At 61.5% G+C, this 15993-nt stretch overlaps 2 protein-coding genes across 5 annotated transcripts in view; both read left to right on the top strand.

The window, feature by feature from the left end:
* Positions 1 to 280: 280 nt before the first annotated feature.
* FGR (FGR proto-oncogene, Src family tyrosine kinase) lies at positions 281 to 8856 on the top strand. Of its 2 annotated transcripts, none has more exons than XM_072355398.1 (13): positions 281 to 428; positions 3476 to 3535; positions 3649 to 3897; positions 3990 to 4092; positions 4240 to 4338; positions 4442 to 4545; positions 4626 to 4775; positions 5377 to 5532; positions 5950 to 6129; positions 6284 to 6360; positions 6440 to 6593; positions 7435 to 7566; positions 7658 to 8856. In XM_072355398.1, exons 3-13 carry the CDS (start codon positions 3660 to 3662, stop codon positions 7864 to 7866), a joined length of 1602 nt encoding a protein of 533 aa, XP_072211499.1. In that variant the 5' UTR covers positions 281 to 428; positions 3476 to 3535; positions 3649 to 3659; the 3' UTR covers positions 7867 to 8856. The 2 variants fall into 2 exon arrangements, with proteins under 2 accessions (XP_072211499.1, XP_072211498.1); XM_072355397.1 differs by lacking the exon at positions 5377 to 5532 and adding an exon at positions 5108 to 5272.
* A 5495-nt stretch (positions 8857 to 14351) lies between these two features.
* The window catches only part of AHDC1 (AT-hook DNA binding motif containing 1), a 45332-nt gene continuing 43690 nt past the window's right edge, over positions 14352 to 15993 (top strand). The window contains exons 1-2 of one of the 3 annotated variants that reach the window (XM_072355333.1): positions 14352 to 14534; positions 15023 to 15116. Coding sequence is in view for 1 of the 3 variants with exons in the window: in XM_072355331.1 (XP_072211432.1) it covers positions 15008 to 15116 (109 nt within the window). In the remaining 2 variants the exon portion in view is untranslated. Of the gene's footprint in view, positions 14535 to 14584; positions 14681 to 14758; positions 15117 to 15993 lie in introns of those variants that run through there. The other 2 variants (XM_072355335.1, XM_072355331.1) reach the window with 2 other exon arrangements.

Here is a 15993-nt window from a genome sequence, read left to right as displayed (position 1 = left end):
GTCCCCTGCCCCGAGGGTCTCAACCCCCCGGCCCCACACACGCCTCCTTTGGGTTGGAAGCGGGAGGGCGACCATCCCACCCTATACTCCCTATAAGCATTAAGCAGACCCCGAGCAGCGTGGGCCAGCCCGGTGCCACCACCCCGTGTCCCCCCGTGTCCCCCCGCGCCTTACGGACCGGCGCCGCTCAGTTCTAACGAAGCATCATCTCGGGGAAGGGGGGGTGGGGGCGAGGGGAGGGGAGGGATGAGGAGGGGAGGGGAAGCTCCGCGAGGCGGATAGAGCCGCTCAGAGGCAACGGGGGAACCGCACGCACCGCTCCGCCTCTCCCCGCACTGTGCCCCGCAGCGCTGTGCCCGGCCCCGGTGTGGGGAGGGGGGCCGGGTCGGGGCGCAGCTCCGGGGGGCTCCATGCGAAGAGGGCTGACGGTAAGAGGGGGGAGAGGGGTGAGGGGGGGGGGGAGGCAGGTGGGGGGCACGGCTGCTTCTATTTGAAGGGGGGGTTCCGTATCTTTTTGTGCTTTAGGGGGAGGCTGTGAGCTGCCCCCCACCCACCCGGTGAGAGGTGGGGGCTTTGTTGTCATTGGGGGGTGTGTGTGTGTTGGGGGGGGTCATTGCTCCCGTGGTCCTGCGGTGAGGATGGAGGTGTGTGTGTGTGTGTGTGTGTGTGTGTGTGTGTGTGTGTGCAGGAGACCCCCGGCTGCTGCTGTCTGTGGGGGGGGGGGATGGTCAGCCCCATCTCACCCATCCGCATTGATCGGCCGCGGGACAGCCGTGCAGGGGAGGGGGCACGGGGGGGACCCCTCCAATGTGGGGGCGTCCGCACCCCCCAAACAGCCCCGCAGTGCTGCGCGCTCCATCCTGCCCTCCCCCCCCCCCCCCCCATAGCCGGGCTGGGAGCAGTGTGTGCACGCAGCCCTCACACGTACGGTGCCCCCCCCCGCGCCCCCCATCCCGCGGTGTGTCCCGGGCAGGAACTGGCCGCTTCCTGCCCGCACAATTCCCTCCCCGCCCGGCTCCTCCCGGGACATTGTATTTGCAGCCCTGGCAGGGCCTTCCCCCCCCCCCCCCTGCAGCCCCCTCGGATCCGGGAATTGCTCTTCTTCCAGCGGAAATCCTGCTCTCATTGCCAGCCGTGGGGCTGGGAGGTGGGGGCACAGCTGTGCCACAGGCATCACCTTTGGGGTGGGGGGCGAAAGGGAACCCCCAGCTATGGGGCAGGGCAGGTGGGTCTGCTCAGGGCCAAACGCTTTGGGGGTGGTTTGTCTCATTGCCTTTTGCCCCAGGGTATTTGTATTGGGTGGGGGGCAATGCAATGCAATGCAATGCAATGCAATGCAATGCAATGCAATGCAATGCCCCATTGCTTCCTGGGGAGCACACACTGTGTGGTCAGCAGCCCCCACAGCCCCCACATAGGGGTGGGCAGGAGAAAGGACTTCTTGGATGCTTTTTGGCTGGAGAACATCGCATGCAACCATGTCCCCATCCGTGCCGCACATTGTCCCCATTCAGGTGTCACCATAACCCCACTGGAGTGCCACCCTGTCCCCACTGGGGTACCACCCTGTCCCCATTGGGGTACCACCACGTCTCCATCCCCATCACCCCACTGGGATGGCCACTCTTGGGCCATGGCTCTCATGCTGTTGCATCCTGGCTGCATCCCACCCTGCCATCTCTGTTGCTGTCCCCACATCCTCTCATCCCCCCCCTTCCTCCACATCCACCTGCTGTGCCGGTCCCACAGCTGGGATTGGGGCTGTGAGCTGTGAGGTCCAGCCCTGTGGGTGCTGTATGTGCTGCAGTGTTGGTTCCTCTTCTCCAGGCCGGGCTGCAGCACATTGCCCAGCACCTCTGGGGCTGTAGGGCCGTGCAGAAGGACGTGAGAGTTTGGGGTATGGGGGTGTCATGCAGCTTGGGGTGCTCAGCCCCGCTGGGGTCCCTGCTCTATTTCCCACCCCAAAGCCTGGATCGGTGCCGACCAGGAGGTTCCCTTGGAGGCTGCAGCTCCTTCCCCTTCCTCCCCTCCTCCTCCTCATTGCTGCACTCACCAGCCGCTTCCTCCTGCCCCAGTCGAGGTGCTTGTGGGGCTGACGTGGTTCCTCCTGCTGCTGCCCACACGTTCCCAAGGGCTGAGGCTGCCACTCCGAGCCCCTTTGGCCCCATTCTCTCTCCCAGTCATGGCTCAGCCCTTCGTGTTGGTCACCACAACGTCCCCAAGGCTCACCCCCCGCTGTGGGTCCCCCCTACTCAGGATACACCACAATCCCACAGCTCTGAGCTCAAACCATGGGGCCGGGGCTGGCGCAGCACCCTGTGTGTGCCTCTGCTGCTGGTGGCTGTCACTGCCAGAACCTCCCCGTGCCATCAGGCCCTGGAAATCAGAGCAGATGGATGGGATGCGGTGACGATGCTGGACCCGCGGCGCTGGGGGTGACAGAGGGCACAACGCTGGCAGCACGGTGGCAATGGGGCAGGTGGGGCCACCGGGAAGGGCTCGGTGGCCATCTGCTATAGGGCTGGGTGCCAGCACAAGGCTGTGGGGCGCAGGGATGAGCGCATCCCCTCCCCAATGATGGTACCGGAGAGCTGAGCTTTGGGGTGGGTGCAATGCTGTGGGGCAGCCCTGTGAGCGCAGGGGTTTGGGGGTAGGGGAGGAAGGAGGTGGGTGCTTTCCTGGTAGTTTGCCTTTGCTGACCCCAGATTCTGTCAGTTCAGCACAGCCATGGAGTGAAATGGGAAGCTGCTGTGAAGGGGTGGCTGCTTCCCATGGCGGGGTTAGTGAGAGCTGGGGGTGCAGATGTCCTCGGTGACATCTTTGCTGCTACGTGGCTCTGGATGGAGAAGCAGGGCCACAAGCACAGACAGTGAGCAGAGCCCTTCCTCCTGCAGCCACCTGACCCATGGCAGCTCTGGGGGCAGAACTGGGGGCTCTGGCTCACCCTGCCCCGCTCCCTCTGGCCCCTCTGCTCGGGTGGGGGTGGTCTCTTTGTTGGGGACACGACGGGATGTGGTTTCAGCACACGTAGAAGTGCTTCAGCTCCCGCAGGGCCGTTGCAGCGACCTTTCAGCCCTTGCAGGAGGATTGCATCCTGTGCAGGGCTCCTGGAGACGCAGCAAAGCCCTTGTGAGCTTTTGCAGCCTACAGGAGGTTTTATACCCCATGTCAGGTCCTGGTAACCCACACGGGGGTGTTTTAGGCTGTGGAGGGGTGTTTCAGCTCATGGGGGGGTACAGGAGTCCATGCATTGTTGCAGCACATGCGATGTTGTTGCAGCCCATGCAATGGTGCTGAAGCCCTTGCACAGACATTGCAGCCAGTGTGGGGGTATTTCAGCCCATGCAGGGTTGGGTTAGGCTATGCAGGGGCACTGCAGCCCCCAAAAGGGGTATTGCAGCCCCCCATTCATGGGCATTGCAGCCCCACACACAGGGCTCTGCCCCCCACCTGGTGCCTCCCCCAATGTCTGCAGGTGCCTCCCCTCCTCCCCGAGCTGACATGGAGCAGCTGAAGTGACCCGAGGAGCTTCACAGTGAGTGGAGGCACCCATGGGTGCTGGGGGGGGACACGAAGCCCCCCACCAGGGCTGGGCAGGGGTTGTGGGATCTATGGGGGACACAGCATTGCAACCTTCTGCCCCCACAGGCCGTGCCAGGATGGGCTGTGTGCACTGCAAGGAGAAGATATCCGGCAAGGGGCAGGGGGGGAGCGGCACGGGGAGCCCTGCACACCCCCCCTCACAGTACGACCCCGACCCCACGCAGCTCAGCGGTGCCTTCACCCACATCCCCGACTTCAACAACTTCCACGCTGCGGCCGTGCCTTCCCCTGCGCCCTTCTCAGGGCCGGGCTTCTACCCCTGCAACACGCTGCAGGCACACAGCAGTATCACAGGTCAGTGCGGTGTATGGGGGGGGTGGGCTGCACCCATGGGTGCCGGGTGGGCTCATCCATATCCCCCCTCCCCCCCTTACTGTGTCCCATAGGTGGGGGTGTGACGCTTTTCATCGCCCTGTACGACTATGAGGCCAGGACGGAGGATGACCTGAGCTTCCAGAAAGGGGAGAAATTCCACATCATCAACAACACGTGAGCTCCCAGCACGTGTCACGAGTTGGCCGCTCTCAGCAGAGCAGGGTTCTTGGGGGGGGGGGTTGTGCTGTGTGTAGGGAAGGGATGCACAGGGCAGGTTTGTCTGTCCATCCCTCCTCCTCACTCCTGTTCCTCCTGTCCCAGTGAGGGTGACTGGTGGGAGGCACGGTCGCTGAGCTCAGGTGCCACCGGTTACATCCCCAGCAACTACGTGGCCCCCGTGGACTCCATCCAGGCAGAGGAGTGAGTATGGGGGGCAGTGGGGGGGGGTGGGCGATGGAGATGTGGGGCTGTGGGGCTGGTAAGGGGAACTGGAGCCCCCGTGGGTGACAACAGCCCCCGGCAGGTGGTACTTTGGGAAGATCGGGCGCAAGGATGCGGAGCGGCAGCTCCTGTGCCACGGCAACTGCAGGGGAACCTTCCTCATCCGTGAGAGCGAGACAACAAAAGGTATGGGGACGGCAATGGGGCCCAATGGGGCCGGGCCTGCGTCCCCCCCCGCCCCATTCCTGACCCCTGCCCCTGTGTAGGTGCTTACTCCCTGTCCATCCGGGACTGGGATGAGGCCAAGGGTGACCACGTGAAGCACTATAAGATCCGCAAGTTGGACAGCGGGGGGTACTACATCACCACACGGGCACAGTTCGACAGCATCCAGCAGCTGGTGCAGCACTACATCGGTATATGGAGGTGGGGAGGGGTGGGAGGGGGGAGGGGGGATGGGACCCCCAGCTGGTTTGTTAACTGGGTGTAACTGGAGAAGGAAGGGGGACCCCCAGGTGTGCCCAGTCCTCTGTTGGGAAGGAGCACCCGACCTCTCCGGAGCAGGTAAATGGCCCCCGGGTCTGGGTTGGGTGTCGTTGGGGCTGGTGGGGATGCAGGGCTGGTCCTGCTTGGGGGGAGCACCCCACGTGCATCACAGGGCTGAGTGCAGCTCTATGGGGGTGGGGGGAGATGGCACGGACCCCCCCCACATCCCCTCCTTGCTGACACCTGCCCCCTCGGTGCGCAGAGCGGGCGGCCGGGCTGTGCTGCCGCCTGGCTGTGCCGTGCCCCAAAGGGACCCCCAAGCTGGCCGACCTGTCGGTCAAAACCAAAGACGTGTGGGAGATCCCCCGCGAGTCCCTGCAGCTGCTGCAGAAGTTGGGCAACGGGCAGTTCGGGGAAGTGTGGATGGGTAGGGCCTGCGTTCCCCCCGCTCGGTCTGCATGCTGCCTTCATCCCATGGCATCCCCCTCCCTCCCTCCCTCCTTCCCTTCCCCCCTCCCTGCGCCCCTGCAGAGTACAATGATGGGTTGTGCCATCTGCTAACCCGCCCGTGCCCCGCTATGAAGCCTCAGACCCTGGGATTAGCTAAGGACGCCTGGGAGATAGAGCGGGAGTCCATCAGCCTGGACAAGAAGCTCGGCATGGGATGTTTCGGAGACGTGTGGATGGGTAAGGGGGGGGCTGGGGGCAGGCAGAGCCCGGTGCCAAGGCAGGAAGCATCACAGGGACCAGTTGGTGCCCACCATAGGGGAGACCCCAGCATCGCTGCGGTGTGGATGGATGGGGAATGGGGTAAGGCTGTTAGCTGAGCCCGTGGGGTGCCTTGTGTGGAAGTGAGGAAGACTCCTGGCCCTGGGTTGGGTATGATGATATCACGGACCTTTCTTGCCCTGCCCCGATGCCCTCCAGTCATCCATCCATGCATCCATCCATGCATCCATCCATGCATCCATCCATGCATCCATTCATCCACCCATGCAACCATGCATGCCCCCATGCACTGCTGCATCCTTGCACCCCTCTGTCCTGGCCCAATCAGGGCCAGCTGTCCCCAGGGCTCCAGGTGACCCCATGTCCCCAACTCAGGGACGTGGAATGGCACCACCAAGGTGGCAGTGAAGACGCTGAAGCCGGGCACCATGTCCCCCGAGGCCTTCCTGGAGGAGGCTCAGATCATGAAGCGGCTGCGGCACGACAAGCTGGTGCAGCTCTATGCTGTGGTGTCGGAGGAACCCATCTACATTGTCACCGAGTTCATGAGCCAAGGTGAGGGACGACGGCACCTGCAGAGCTGCTCTCCCATGGGCATCACCCAGCACGGCTGAGGTGTGCAGGGACCTGGTCCAAGGGCTGCGTCCCTATAGGGGTGGGCACCCCCAGGGGGGGACACGGCACTCCCAATGCCACCCTCTGCCCACAGGCAGCTTGCTGGACTTCCTAAAGGATGGGGATGGCCGCTACTTGAAGCTGCCCCAGCTGGTGGACATGGCTGCACAGGTACTGGGGGAAGGGCTGTTGTGGGGTGGGGGGGACCCATAGGAGCAGGAGGGGTCCTCAAGGCCTTCCCCACCTGCAGATAGCAGCAGGCATGGCTTACATTGAGCGGATGAACTACATCCACCGGGACCTGCGTGCTGCCAACATCCTGGTGGGTGACAACCTGGTGTGCAAGATTGCTGACTTCGGCCTTGCCCGCCTCATCGAGGACAACGAGTACACGGCGCGCCAGGGTGAGCCCCATGGATGTGCTGCTGGGCTGGGGATGGCTGTCCTGTCCCCACTGTGCTGTGTGATACCCCAGACCTACAGCTGGTCACCCCTGGTGCTGTGTGCCTTCGTTGATGGGTTCTGTGGATGATGGGTAGTGATGGGTACCTGAAATGATGGGTATCCAAAGCTACGGGTGCCCCAAGTGGTGGGTAGTCCAAGTGATGAGTAGTCCAGTTTATGGGTACCCCAAGTAACCTGGGTTACAGGTACCCTGGGTTATGGATATCCCAAGTGATGGGCTGTCCAAGTTTCAGGTGCCCTGTGTTGCAGGTAGCCCAGTTTGTGGGTACCCCAAGTGATGGGTATCTTAAGCGTACACCAAGTTATGGGTACTGTAGGTTATGGGAACTATGGATGATGGGAGCCCCAAGTGAAGGGTACCCAAAATGATGGGTACACCTCAAGTGAGTGGCACCCTGTGTTGCAGGTACCTTGGGTTATGGATATCCCAAGTGATGGGTTGCCCAAGCGTTGGGTATCCTGGGTTATGGGGTCCTTAAATTATGGGTACACCAAGTGATTGGTGCCCTGCGTTATGGGTACCCCACATTATGGTTATCCCAAGTGATGGGTTGCCCAAGCGTTGGGTACCCTGGGTTATGGGGTCCTTAAATTATGGGTACACCAAGTGATTGGTGCCCTGCGTTATGGGTACCCCACATTATGGTTACTCCAAGTGATGGGTTGCCCAAGAGATGGACACCTCAGGTTATGGGAACCCTATGTGAAGGGTATACCATGGGTTATGGGAACCCTCTGGGTACCCAGCCAGGACTCATCTGCCTCCCATCACCTCCGCAGGTGCCAAATTCCCCATTAAATGGACAGCCCCGGAGGCAGCCCTCTTTGGGAAGTTCACCATCAAGTCCGACGTCTGGTCCTTCGGCATCTTGCTGACCGAGCTGGTGACCAAAGGCCGAGTGCCCTACCCAGGTACAGCCCCCCCTCCCCATCCACACCCCAACGTGCCTCACTTCTCCCAGCGCTTCTCACTGATGGCAATGGGGTGTCCCATGTTTGGCAGGGATGAACAACAGGGAGGTGCTGGAGCAGGTGGAGCGGGGTTACCGCATGCAGTGCCCGGGCGGCTGCCCCCCATCCCTGCACGATGTGATGATGCAGTGCTGGAAGCGGGAGCCTGAGGAGCGTCCCACCTTTGAGTACCTTCAGTCCTTCCTCGAGGATTATTTCACAGCCACTGAGCCCCAGTACCAGCCTGGGGACAACCAGTGACCCCACGCTGGGAGGGCTTGGGGAGGAGGGGGGCAACCCTCCCCTTTCTGCAGGGGGTTTGTTGCTCTCATTACCTGCATCCCCTGTGAGTGCCTTTGGGGCTGTGCAGGGGGTGTCCCTGGGGGGCTTTGCACAAGGATTTAGGGGGCTGCGCCGTGCCCAGCTGTGCCCCCCACCCCCAGCACCTCTCTCCTTGCCTTCACACCCAGCTTTGAACCTGAGAAGTGCTTTGGATGGGGGAGGAATGTGCCCCCCCCCCATAGCATACAGGTGTCCTAAGGGTGCCCCCCTCCCCGTGCCAGCCCCATCTCATTGCCCAGCTCAGCTCTGTGCAGCTGGGGGGATTCAGACCCCAAATCCTGGGGAAGGTCATCTCACCCCCTCCCAGTATTGTCTTTAATTTATAACCCCATCTCCCCCTCAGGGACCCCTATATTGGGGGGGGGCTTGGGGGTGGGGGGATGGTGCTCCTTGCCTCACCCACCGCTTTTTTCTCCTCTCCTTAAAGCAGAACCAAAATCCTGAAAGCCATAAAACTGCACTGAAGGGACATAAGGGGGGGCTGGGGGGACCCAGGGCAGGTCTGTCTCAGGGGCTGTTTCTTGTTGGCCCCATTGCCTTATATGGGAACAGGGAGGAAGGGAGCATGGGGCAGGTTCACCCCCATAGTGCCTACAGGGGCTCATCTCAACCCCCCTCCCCCTTCCAAATCCCTGCAGCGAGCATTAACTGGGGTGGGGGGGGGAAGGATGGAGTGGGAACACGGGGCACAAAGTGAATGTGATGGCACTGAGGGGGGTTGGGGGCCTTTCTCATGGCCAGGAGCCCCCCTACCATATGGGGCAGAGCTGTTCACTCAGGCTGTGCCCCCCCCCCTCCCGGTGGGGGTCTGGAGGGGGGGGGGATGGGAAGGTTTTGTTGTTAATTTTTTTTTTATATAGAAAATTCAATCTGTAAATAGAGAGAAATAAAACCTTTCTAACAAGCGTTTTGGGGGGGGCTGGGTCCTTCTGGCCCTACCTGTGTGAGGGTAGAGGGGGGGTCTTGTGTGCGAGCCTGGGGAGGAAGGGGTTAATTTCCCCTGCAGCTCAGCCCCCCTTCCCACTCTCCCCCCCCCCCCCAGGGCCCAGCTGTGGCCGCTAATGAATTCCCCAGCACTGATGGAAGGGGCCTTGTGCCCAGCCCCACATGGGGGGCTCAGGGTTGGGGGTTGGGGACGTGCTGCCATCTCTATGCGCCTCTCATCTCCTGGGTCACTGCTTTGCACCCAACGGGGATGTCTGCACCCTGCGGGCATTGCAGTGCCTCCATCACCACCCCCCCCCCCTGCTGCCTGCTCTGCCCCCCGGCTCTCACTGCACTGTGCACTCGTGATGCCATGCATGCAAGCTGCCTGGCCCCGGGCTGAGCGTGCAAAGCGGAGTCGGTGCACACACGTGTGTGCAAGGAGCAATCCTGCCTTACCTCTGTGCACGCACCTGCACGTGTCTGCATGCTTGCACACCCTGCTGCACGTGCACGCACACCCACCATCCCCAAACTGCTTGCTGGGAGCAAACCCCACACCCAGAGGATGTGTCCCTCGTCCCCATAGTGACAGCTGGGTTGTCCTTTTCTACTCCCACGGGGGGCTGATGCACCCCTACATGAGCAAGGTGCCCACAACACAGTGCTGGGTGGAGCCCATCTGCAGCTCAGCCCTAACAGAAGAAGCCTCATTTGGCGGTGAAGGGGTTAAAGGGTGCAGCGTGGCCCAGCATGGCTGCAGGCTGTGGGGGGGGGCATCGATCTGATGTTAATGCCATGCTCCATCGACCGGAGAGCGGTGGGTGGAGGGACAGACACCAGCCCCGAGGTGGGGAGAGCAGAGCGCAGCATCCAGATGGGGGCTACGAAGTGGCCCCTCCTGGCTGGCCGGATCCCTGCAGCATCTTCTGGAGGGGAAGGAAAAGAGCTCGGCATCACCTCCTGTCCTTACATCCCACGGAAGCATGGCATGGTGTCTCCCTGGACCCCCATCTCCCCCTACACCTCCTGGATGTGCCGCCCTGCCCCAGGAGGGGGTGAGGGGGTGTTGGGTTGGACTAGGGCTGCCCACACTGTGCCAAGCGCCAGGCGCAGGTGTGAGACCACTGCAGATGGCCAACAATGCAGGCCTGGCACAACGGAGCCGCAGTGCTGCCACCAACCCCCACCGTGGGGACCCTCACCCAAAGCTGCCACCACTGAGAGCTGCTGGGAAGGACCATCCCCACCCGGCACAGTGCTGGGGGTGGGGGGTGGCTTTGTCCCCTCGGGGCTGTGCTGCCCAGGGCTGGCAGCATTCAGTGCTCCTGGGTCGTGGAGCAGATCCGCGTCCCCATGGCGGTGATGACCAGACAACAGTGGAGAGCGGCCAAGAACGCAACGCAAGGCTTGGCCGGGTGCACCAGAGCTGCTCCAGCCCTATGGAAGCCGTGCCCATAGGGGAAACCGAGGCACGGAGGGACCCATCTGCAGTCACCCCACGGCTCAGCAGCAGGCGTTGGGAGGGGACGTGTTTTTCCATGGATGGAGTGGATGAACAGCCACGCACCGGCCTGTGACCGCAGCTGGGGAGCACGCCAGGCTGTGCACAGCTGCTCGCCTCCTGCCTGCGTTAATGACGTGGCCTCCTTGTCCCCACCTCTCCCCACAGCTTCAGCTCTCCAGCCCCACGGCCCCATTGATGGGGAGGGATTGGGGCTGGGAGGGGGGATTTGGGGAGCCAAGCAGAGCGTGGGGATGTTCGGGGCTGCGGGGTGTCGCGGTGGGAGCTGTGCTCAGCCGGGTGACGCTCAGCAATGTTGGCAGCTGAGCCAAAGCCGGGGTGGTTTTGCTGCCTGGGGAACGCCCTGCTCTGCCATTTCGGGGCTGGTTGAGTCTCTTCCGCTGTGGTGAAGGGGGCAAAACCAGGACGGCCCCACAGCTGGAAGCCCCCAGCCTCAACTGGGGCTGCAGGACCTGCACTGCTCCCCAAAGGCAGCTCACACAGCCCTGCAAGCCCCTCTCACCGCCCCCTCTTGCCCCCACCTCGCTGTCCCCAAACCTCCCCCGACCCTCAGGGCCCCTCCGCGGCGATCTGAAGCTGGTTTTGGGGGTCCCAAGCGCTGCCACCAACCACAAACCAAAAGGGGGGGAGGGGGTGGGCGGTGGAACAACGTGTCACCCACCGCCCCGATGTTTAAAGGGTTGGGGAGGGGGCTCGGAAAGCGGGACAGCCGCCCACCGCCACGACACGAGGACACCCCCACGGCTCGGGGACAGCGGTGGCCCCGCGCGGCTCAGCAGCCGCTAGATGGTAGCGTAAGCCCAAGGCACCGCTGCTGACACAGCACTGTCTGCGGGAGGGACAGCGCGTCCGGGTGACCCGGCTGGCCCTGGGGAGCCGCCTCCTCCCTCCCCCACTCCGCCGCCAGGAGGGGCCACGAGGGCTGCGACACGAGCTGCCGGCGCTGCTCTCCTCCCCGACGACCCCCCAGCACGGCCCGCATCCGCGGTTCTGGACCCCTCTCCACCCCCCCCCCCTCCCGCATCCTCTCACCTCCCAGCCCGACTCAAACCGCAGACCCCGGGGTGACCCACCCGGATGCACATGAGGGGTGCTGCCCCCCTTCCTCGCCCCCCCTCAAGATCCGGGCAGATCCCACCCGTGGGGACCCCCCTCCTCCCCCCCCTCCACTCCCAGCCCAGCGAGGGCTCCGTGCCAGACTGATATCTATATATATTTTATGATAACTATAGAGATGCACTTCAAACCTGACAAAGGACTTTGACAGTTTTAAGCATCTCTTTGATTAATACATGACCTTTTAATGCTTGGGATTAAATGAATAAATCTTTTACATTCTAACCCATCCTCTCTTGCAACGGAATGTTTTCCCTGCGACCTTCTGTGCAAAGCAGCTGACACGACCCTCCGTCCCAATGCATGTGCAGGGCAGGTGCAGCAGTATATATAGGGGTAGGTACAGCAGTATATATAGGGGTAGGTACTGCAGTATATATAGGGGTAGCAGTATATATAGGGGTAGGTACAGCAGTTTATATAGGGGTAGGTGCAGCAGTTTATATAGGGGTAGCAGTATATATAGGGGTAGGTACAGCAGTATATATAGGGGTAGGTGCAGCAGTTTATATAGGGGTAGGTACAGCAGTATATATAGGTGTAGGTACAGCAGTATATATAGGGGTAGCAGTATATATAGGGGTAGGTACAGCAGTATATAATAGGGGTAGGTACAGCAGTATATATAGGGGTTTTTACAGCAGTATATATAGGGGTAGGTACAGCAGTATATATAGGGGTAGGTACAGCAGTTTATATAGGGGTAGGTACAGCAGTATATATAGGGGTAGGTACTGCAGTATATATAGGGGTAGGTGCAGCAGTTTATATAGGGGTAGGTACAGCAGTATATATAGGGGTAGGTACAGCAGTATATATAGGGGTAGGTACAGCAGTATATATAGGGGTAGGTGCAGCAGTTTATATAGGGGTAGATACAGCAGTATATATAGGGGTAGGTACAGCAGTATATATAGGGGTTTTACAGCAGTATATATAGGGGTAGCAGTATATATAGGGGTAGGTACAGCAGTATATATAGGGGTAGGTACAGCAGTATATATAGGGGTAGGTGCAGCAGTTTATATAGGGGTAGGTACAGCAGTATATATAGGGGTAGGTACAGCAGTATATATAGGGGTAGGTACAGCAGTATATATAGGGGTAGGTGCAGCAGTTTATATAGGGGTAGGTACAGCAGTATATATAGGGGTAGGTACAGCAGTATATATAGGGGTTTTACAGCAGTATATATAGGGGTAGCAGTATATATAGGGGTAGGTACAGCAGTATATATAGGGGTAGGTACAGCAGTATATATAGGGGCAGGTGCAGCAGTATATATAGGGGTAGGTACATCAGTATATATAGGGGTATGTTCAGCAGTATATATAGGGGTTTTTACAGCAGTATATATAGGGGTAGGTGCAGCAGTATATATACGGGTAGGTACCGCAGTATATATAGGGGTAGGTACATCAGTATATATAGGGGTAGGTACTGCAGTATATATGGGTCAGGTGCAGCAAGATATAAAGGGCAGGTATAGCAATAGATGGCCTGGAGATATTCACACGGTGCAAAAGCCGGCGAGGTGAGGACGGAGGGATCCTCCTCGTGTCGGAATCAGCCCTAAAAATAGCAAGAAAATTCAAAGCTGACATTCAGGGCGAGGGGACGAGGAAGCCTGCAAAGTTGCTCACTCAGCCACCAGCGATTGCAGCGATCCTGTCTGCGTGTGCAGATTCCTTTGCTGACCGGGCTGGAGTGCAGGCAGGGCTGCTCCTCTCCGCGTGGTTTCCAGGAGGTGGGAGCGATGCGTGCGGGTCTCTGTCCTCTCTCTGTCCCCCATCCCTGTTTCCCTCCCCCCTCCATCCCGTTTGAGGCTCTGGGATGGAGCTGATGGATTTGGGGCTGTGATAATTCCGACCCCAGCAGCTGACCCCCCCTCCCCCCCTGCCCGGCTTTGGGGTCATTGCACGCTGCAAAGCCCGACCCTGAAGGAAGAGGGCTGCTGTGCAGTTGGGTGCTGCGTCTCTCCCTGCACCCATGTGTTATTCTGGCTGTGACTCACGTGTTATTAGCAGCCAGGCTGGATTCCCAATTCCCTGGAGTTAACCCTTTGCTTGTCACTCACACAAACAGTGTCACAACAAACAGAGGCGGCGTTATCTGCTTTAACGAGATCGAATCTACCGGGCTCTGGGAACGTCAGTGCTGGAGGGGAAGCGATGGGGAGATGCTTGGGAAGGAATGGTGGTGTGTTGGTACAGCTGCCCGGGGGTGTGCAGGGGGGTCATTGGCCCTTGGGGTGCTCCAGGACCGTGGATGTGGCACTTAGAGTGGTACTGGTGGGGATGGGTTGGGGTTGGACCTGCTGGTCTTGGAGGTCTTTTCCAACCTCAATGATTCTGTGCTTTTCAGGAGTTAGGAAACAGCGGGGAAGTTTCCCGCACCGTCAGAGCCTTGGGACAGCATCCAAGTTAAATCATAATAATAATAATAATAAATAATAATGACAATAATAACGATCATCCTTAGGAGATTTTTAAACTAAGGGGGGAAAAAAAAAGGGTGCGCTCATGGGGCAGATGCGCACAACGCGTTGTGCGAGTGCAACCCAGGAGAGGGCAGCAATGCCCCATACATCCCGCTGGGGGGGGGGGGGGGAGGGGGGGAAATCCCGGGGGTGCAAAGCACCCGAAGGGGGGGATCACCCGCCCACCCACCACCCCCCCACCGCTTAGAACCCCCCTCCCAAAATCGAGCGCAAAAACCGCGCACCCATTTGCGCCCTTCCCCGCCTCCTTCTGCGCGCTTCGCAGCAACGGGGAGGAGAAAAGCGAGGCGGGGGGAGGAAAGGAAGGAGGGAAGGAGCTGAAGGGGGGGGGGGGGAGAGGAAGGACTACAAGGCCCGGCATGCCCCGGCGGTGCTGCGCGGCTCCCCGGGGTGCCGGATGCTGGCCGTGCCGCTGACAGCGGAGCGGAGCGCGGTCCCCGCCGCGCACGGAGAGGGCAGGGCGCGCCGAGCCGCCGGCTGCGCTCCCCCCGTTCCCAGCCACAAAGCCGGGAGCGGCAGAAGGCAAGAGCGAGGGAGGAGGAGGAGGAGGTGGAGGAGGAGGAGGAGGAGGAGGAGGAAGGGGGGAGGCAGCGGCAAGCAGGGCTCTGCTGCGCTGTGTCTTTCTTTGCTTTCCGCAGGCGGCTGAGCGGCGGAGGCGCAGAGGGGAGGTCGGTTCCCCTCCGCCTCGCGCTCCGCTGCCTTTTGTGTGTGTGCGAGGCGAAGGGGGGGGGGAGGTTTGAAGGGGGGGGGGGGGAAGAGAGAGGAGAAAAGGAGGAAAAAAAAAGCGGAGGAAAAAGAAAAAAAGAAAAAGCGAAAAAGCCGAACGCAACGGGGAGAGAAAAGCCAGGAAAAATCACATCGAGAGGGGTGGAGGGGGGGGGAGAGGAGAGGGAAGGAGGAAAGCAGAGAGGAGAGAGCAGGCAGGGGGACGGAGGAGGGGGCGGGCTGCAGGAGAGGAGTTGCCTTGGGGAGAATGTGAGCAGGAGGCGCTGGAAATGCTCTCGTTGAAGGTGGCGAGCGGTGCCGAGAGCTCCGGGAGTCCCGCGGGCGGTCAGGACGCAGCCCCGGCGGACGGCGCGGGGCTCGGGGCGCTGCAACCGACGGGTGAGTTACCCCTTTGTGCGGGGCTGGGGCGGGGGTCGGGGCGGGAGGGGGCGGGAGGGAGGGGGTGTGGGTGTGTGCGTGTGTGTCTGGGGTGGCGGTGGGGGGGGGGGGGGCGCCCCGCTTTGGGGCGAGGGGAGGGGGGTGGGAGGAGGGCAACCCCCCCCTCCCCCCCCAAGCGTCGTCCCCTTCGTCGAAGTTGCGCGGCGAGTTGGTGCCACGGCGCGGAGTTTAATGGCACTTGGGGAGGGGAGGGGGGGCCCCCCGCGAGCCCCCCGCCGTGCGCCGTGCCATTGCCATGAGTTCAGCCTGTTCCCCCACCCCCCCCCACCGCCTCCCCCCCCGGGCTGCGAGCGCTGAGTGACAGCTGTCAGAGCCGGCTCCGTCCGCTAGAAGGCGGAACGGAACATGTCAACAAAATTTGGGGTTATCCTCGCAGCCCGGGGGGGCGTGCGGAGCTCCCCCCCCCCCCCCTCCGACCGCCCCGACCCCCGCGGCTGAACCGCCCCCGGTTGCAGCAGCGCGGGGAGCTGCGGGATGGCACCGGGGCGGGGGGGGGTTGGGGGGTGGACGAGGGGAGGGGGGTCCCCATCCCCGTTGCCAACTCGCGTGGCGCGCCGTGCCTTCGCTTTGCACTTGTGCCGCCCCAAAACGTCGTCGGGCGTCGGATGCTCGGAACCTCCCCGCCGCCTTCCAGCTCGGAGCCCCTCGGTGTGCGGCGTGGGGACGGCAGGACCTCGGGGAGACCCGGGGCTGCGACCACCCCATCGGGTCACCCCTCTGCCGACCCCCAAAAGCTCCCCGGGAAGGAGGTGTGGGGAGAGGGGGGCAGGTGGAGGCACCCCCGGGTCGCTGCTTGTTTACTCGCCGTGGGAGGAAC

This window comes from Excalfactoria chinensis, chromosome 22 (assembly GCF_039878825.1).
Source record: "Excalfactoria chinensis isolate bCotChi1 chromosome 22, bCotChi1.hap2, whole genome shotgun sequence".
Classification (NCBI taxonomy): Eukaryota; Metazoa; Chordata; class Aves; order Galliformes; family Phasianidae; genus Excalfactoria; species Excalfactoria chinensis.
This window is presented reverse-complemented; position numbering and strand designations above follow the sequence as displayed.

Coding starts and splice junctions, on each gene's coding strand:
- FGR (XM_072355397.1), top strand. CDS start 3,660: ATGGGCTGTGTGCACTGCAAGGAGAAGATATCCGGCAAGGGGCAGGGG. Junction 4,776..5,107: donor GCTGGTGCAGCACTACATCG/GTATATGGAGGT, acceptor CTCGGTGCGCAG/AGCGGGCGGCCGGGCTGTGC. Junction 7,567..7,657: donor AGGCCGAGTGCCCTACCCAG/GTACAGCCCCCC, acceptor CATGTTTGGCAG/GGATGAACAACAGGGAGGTG.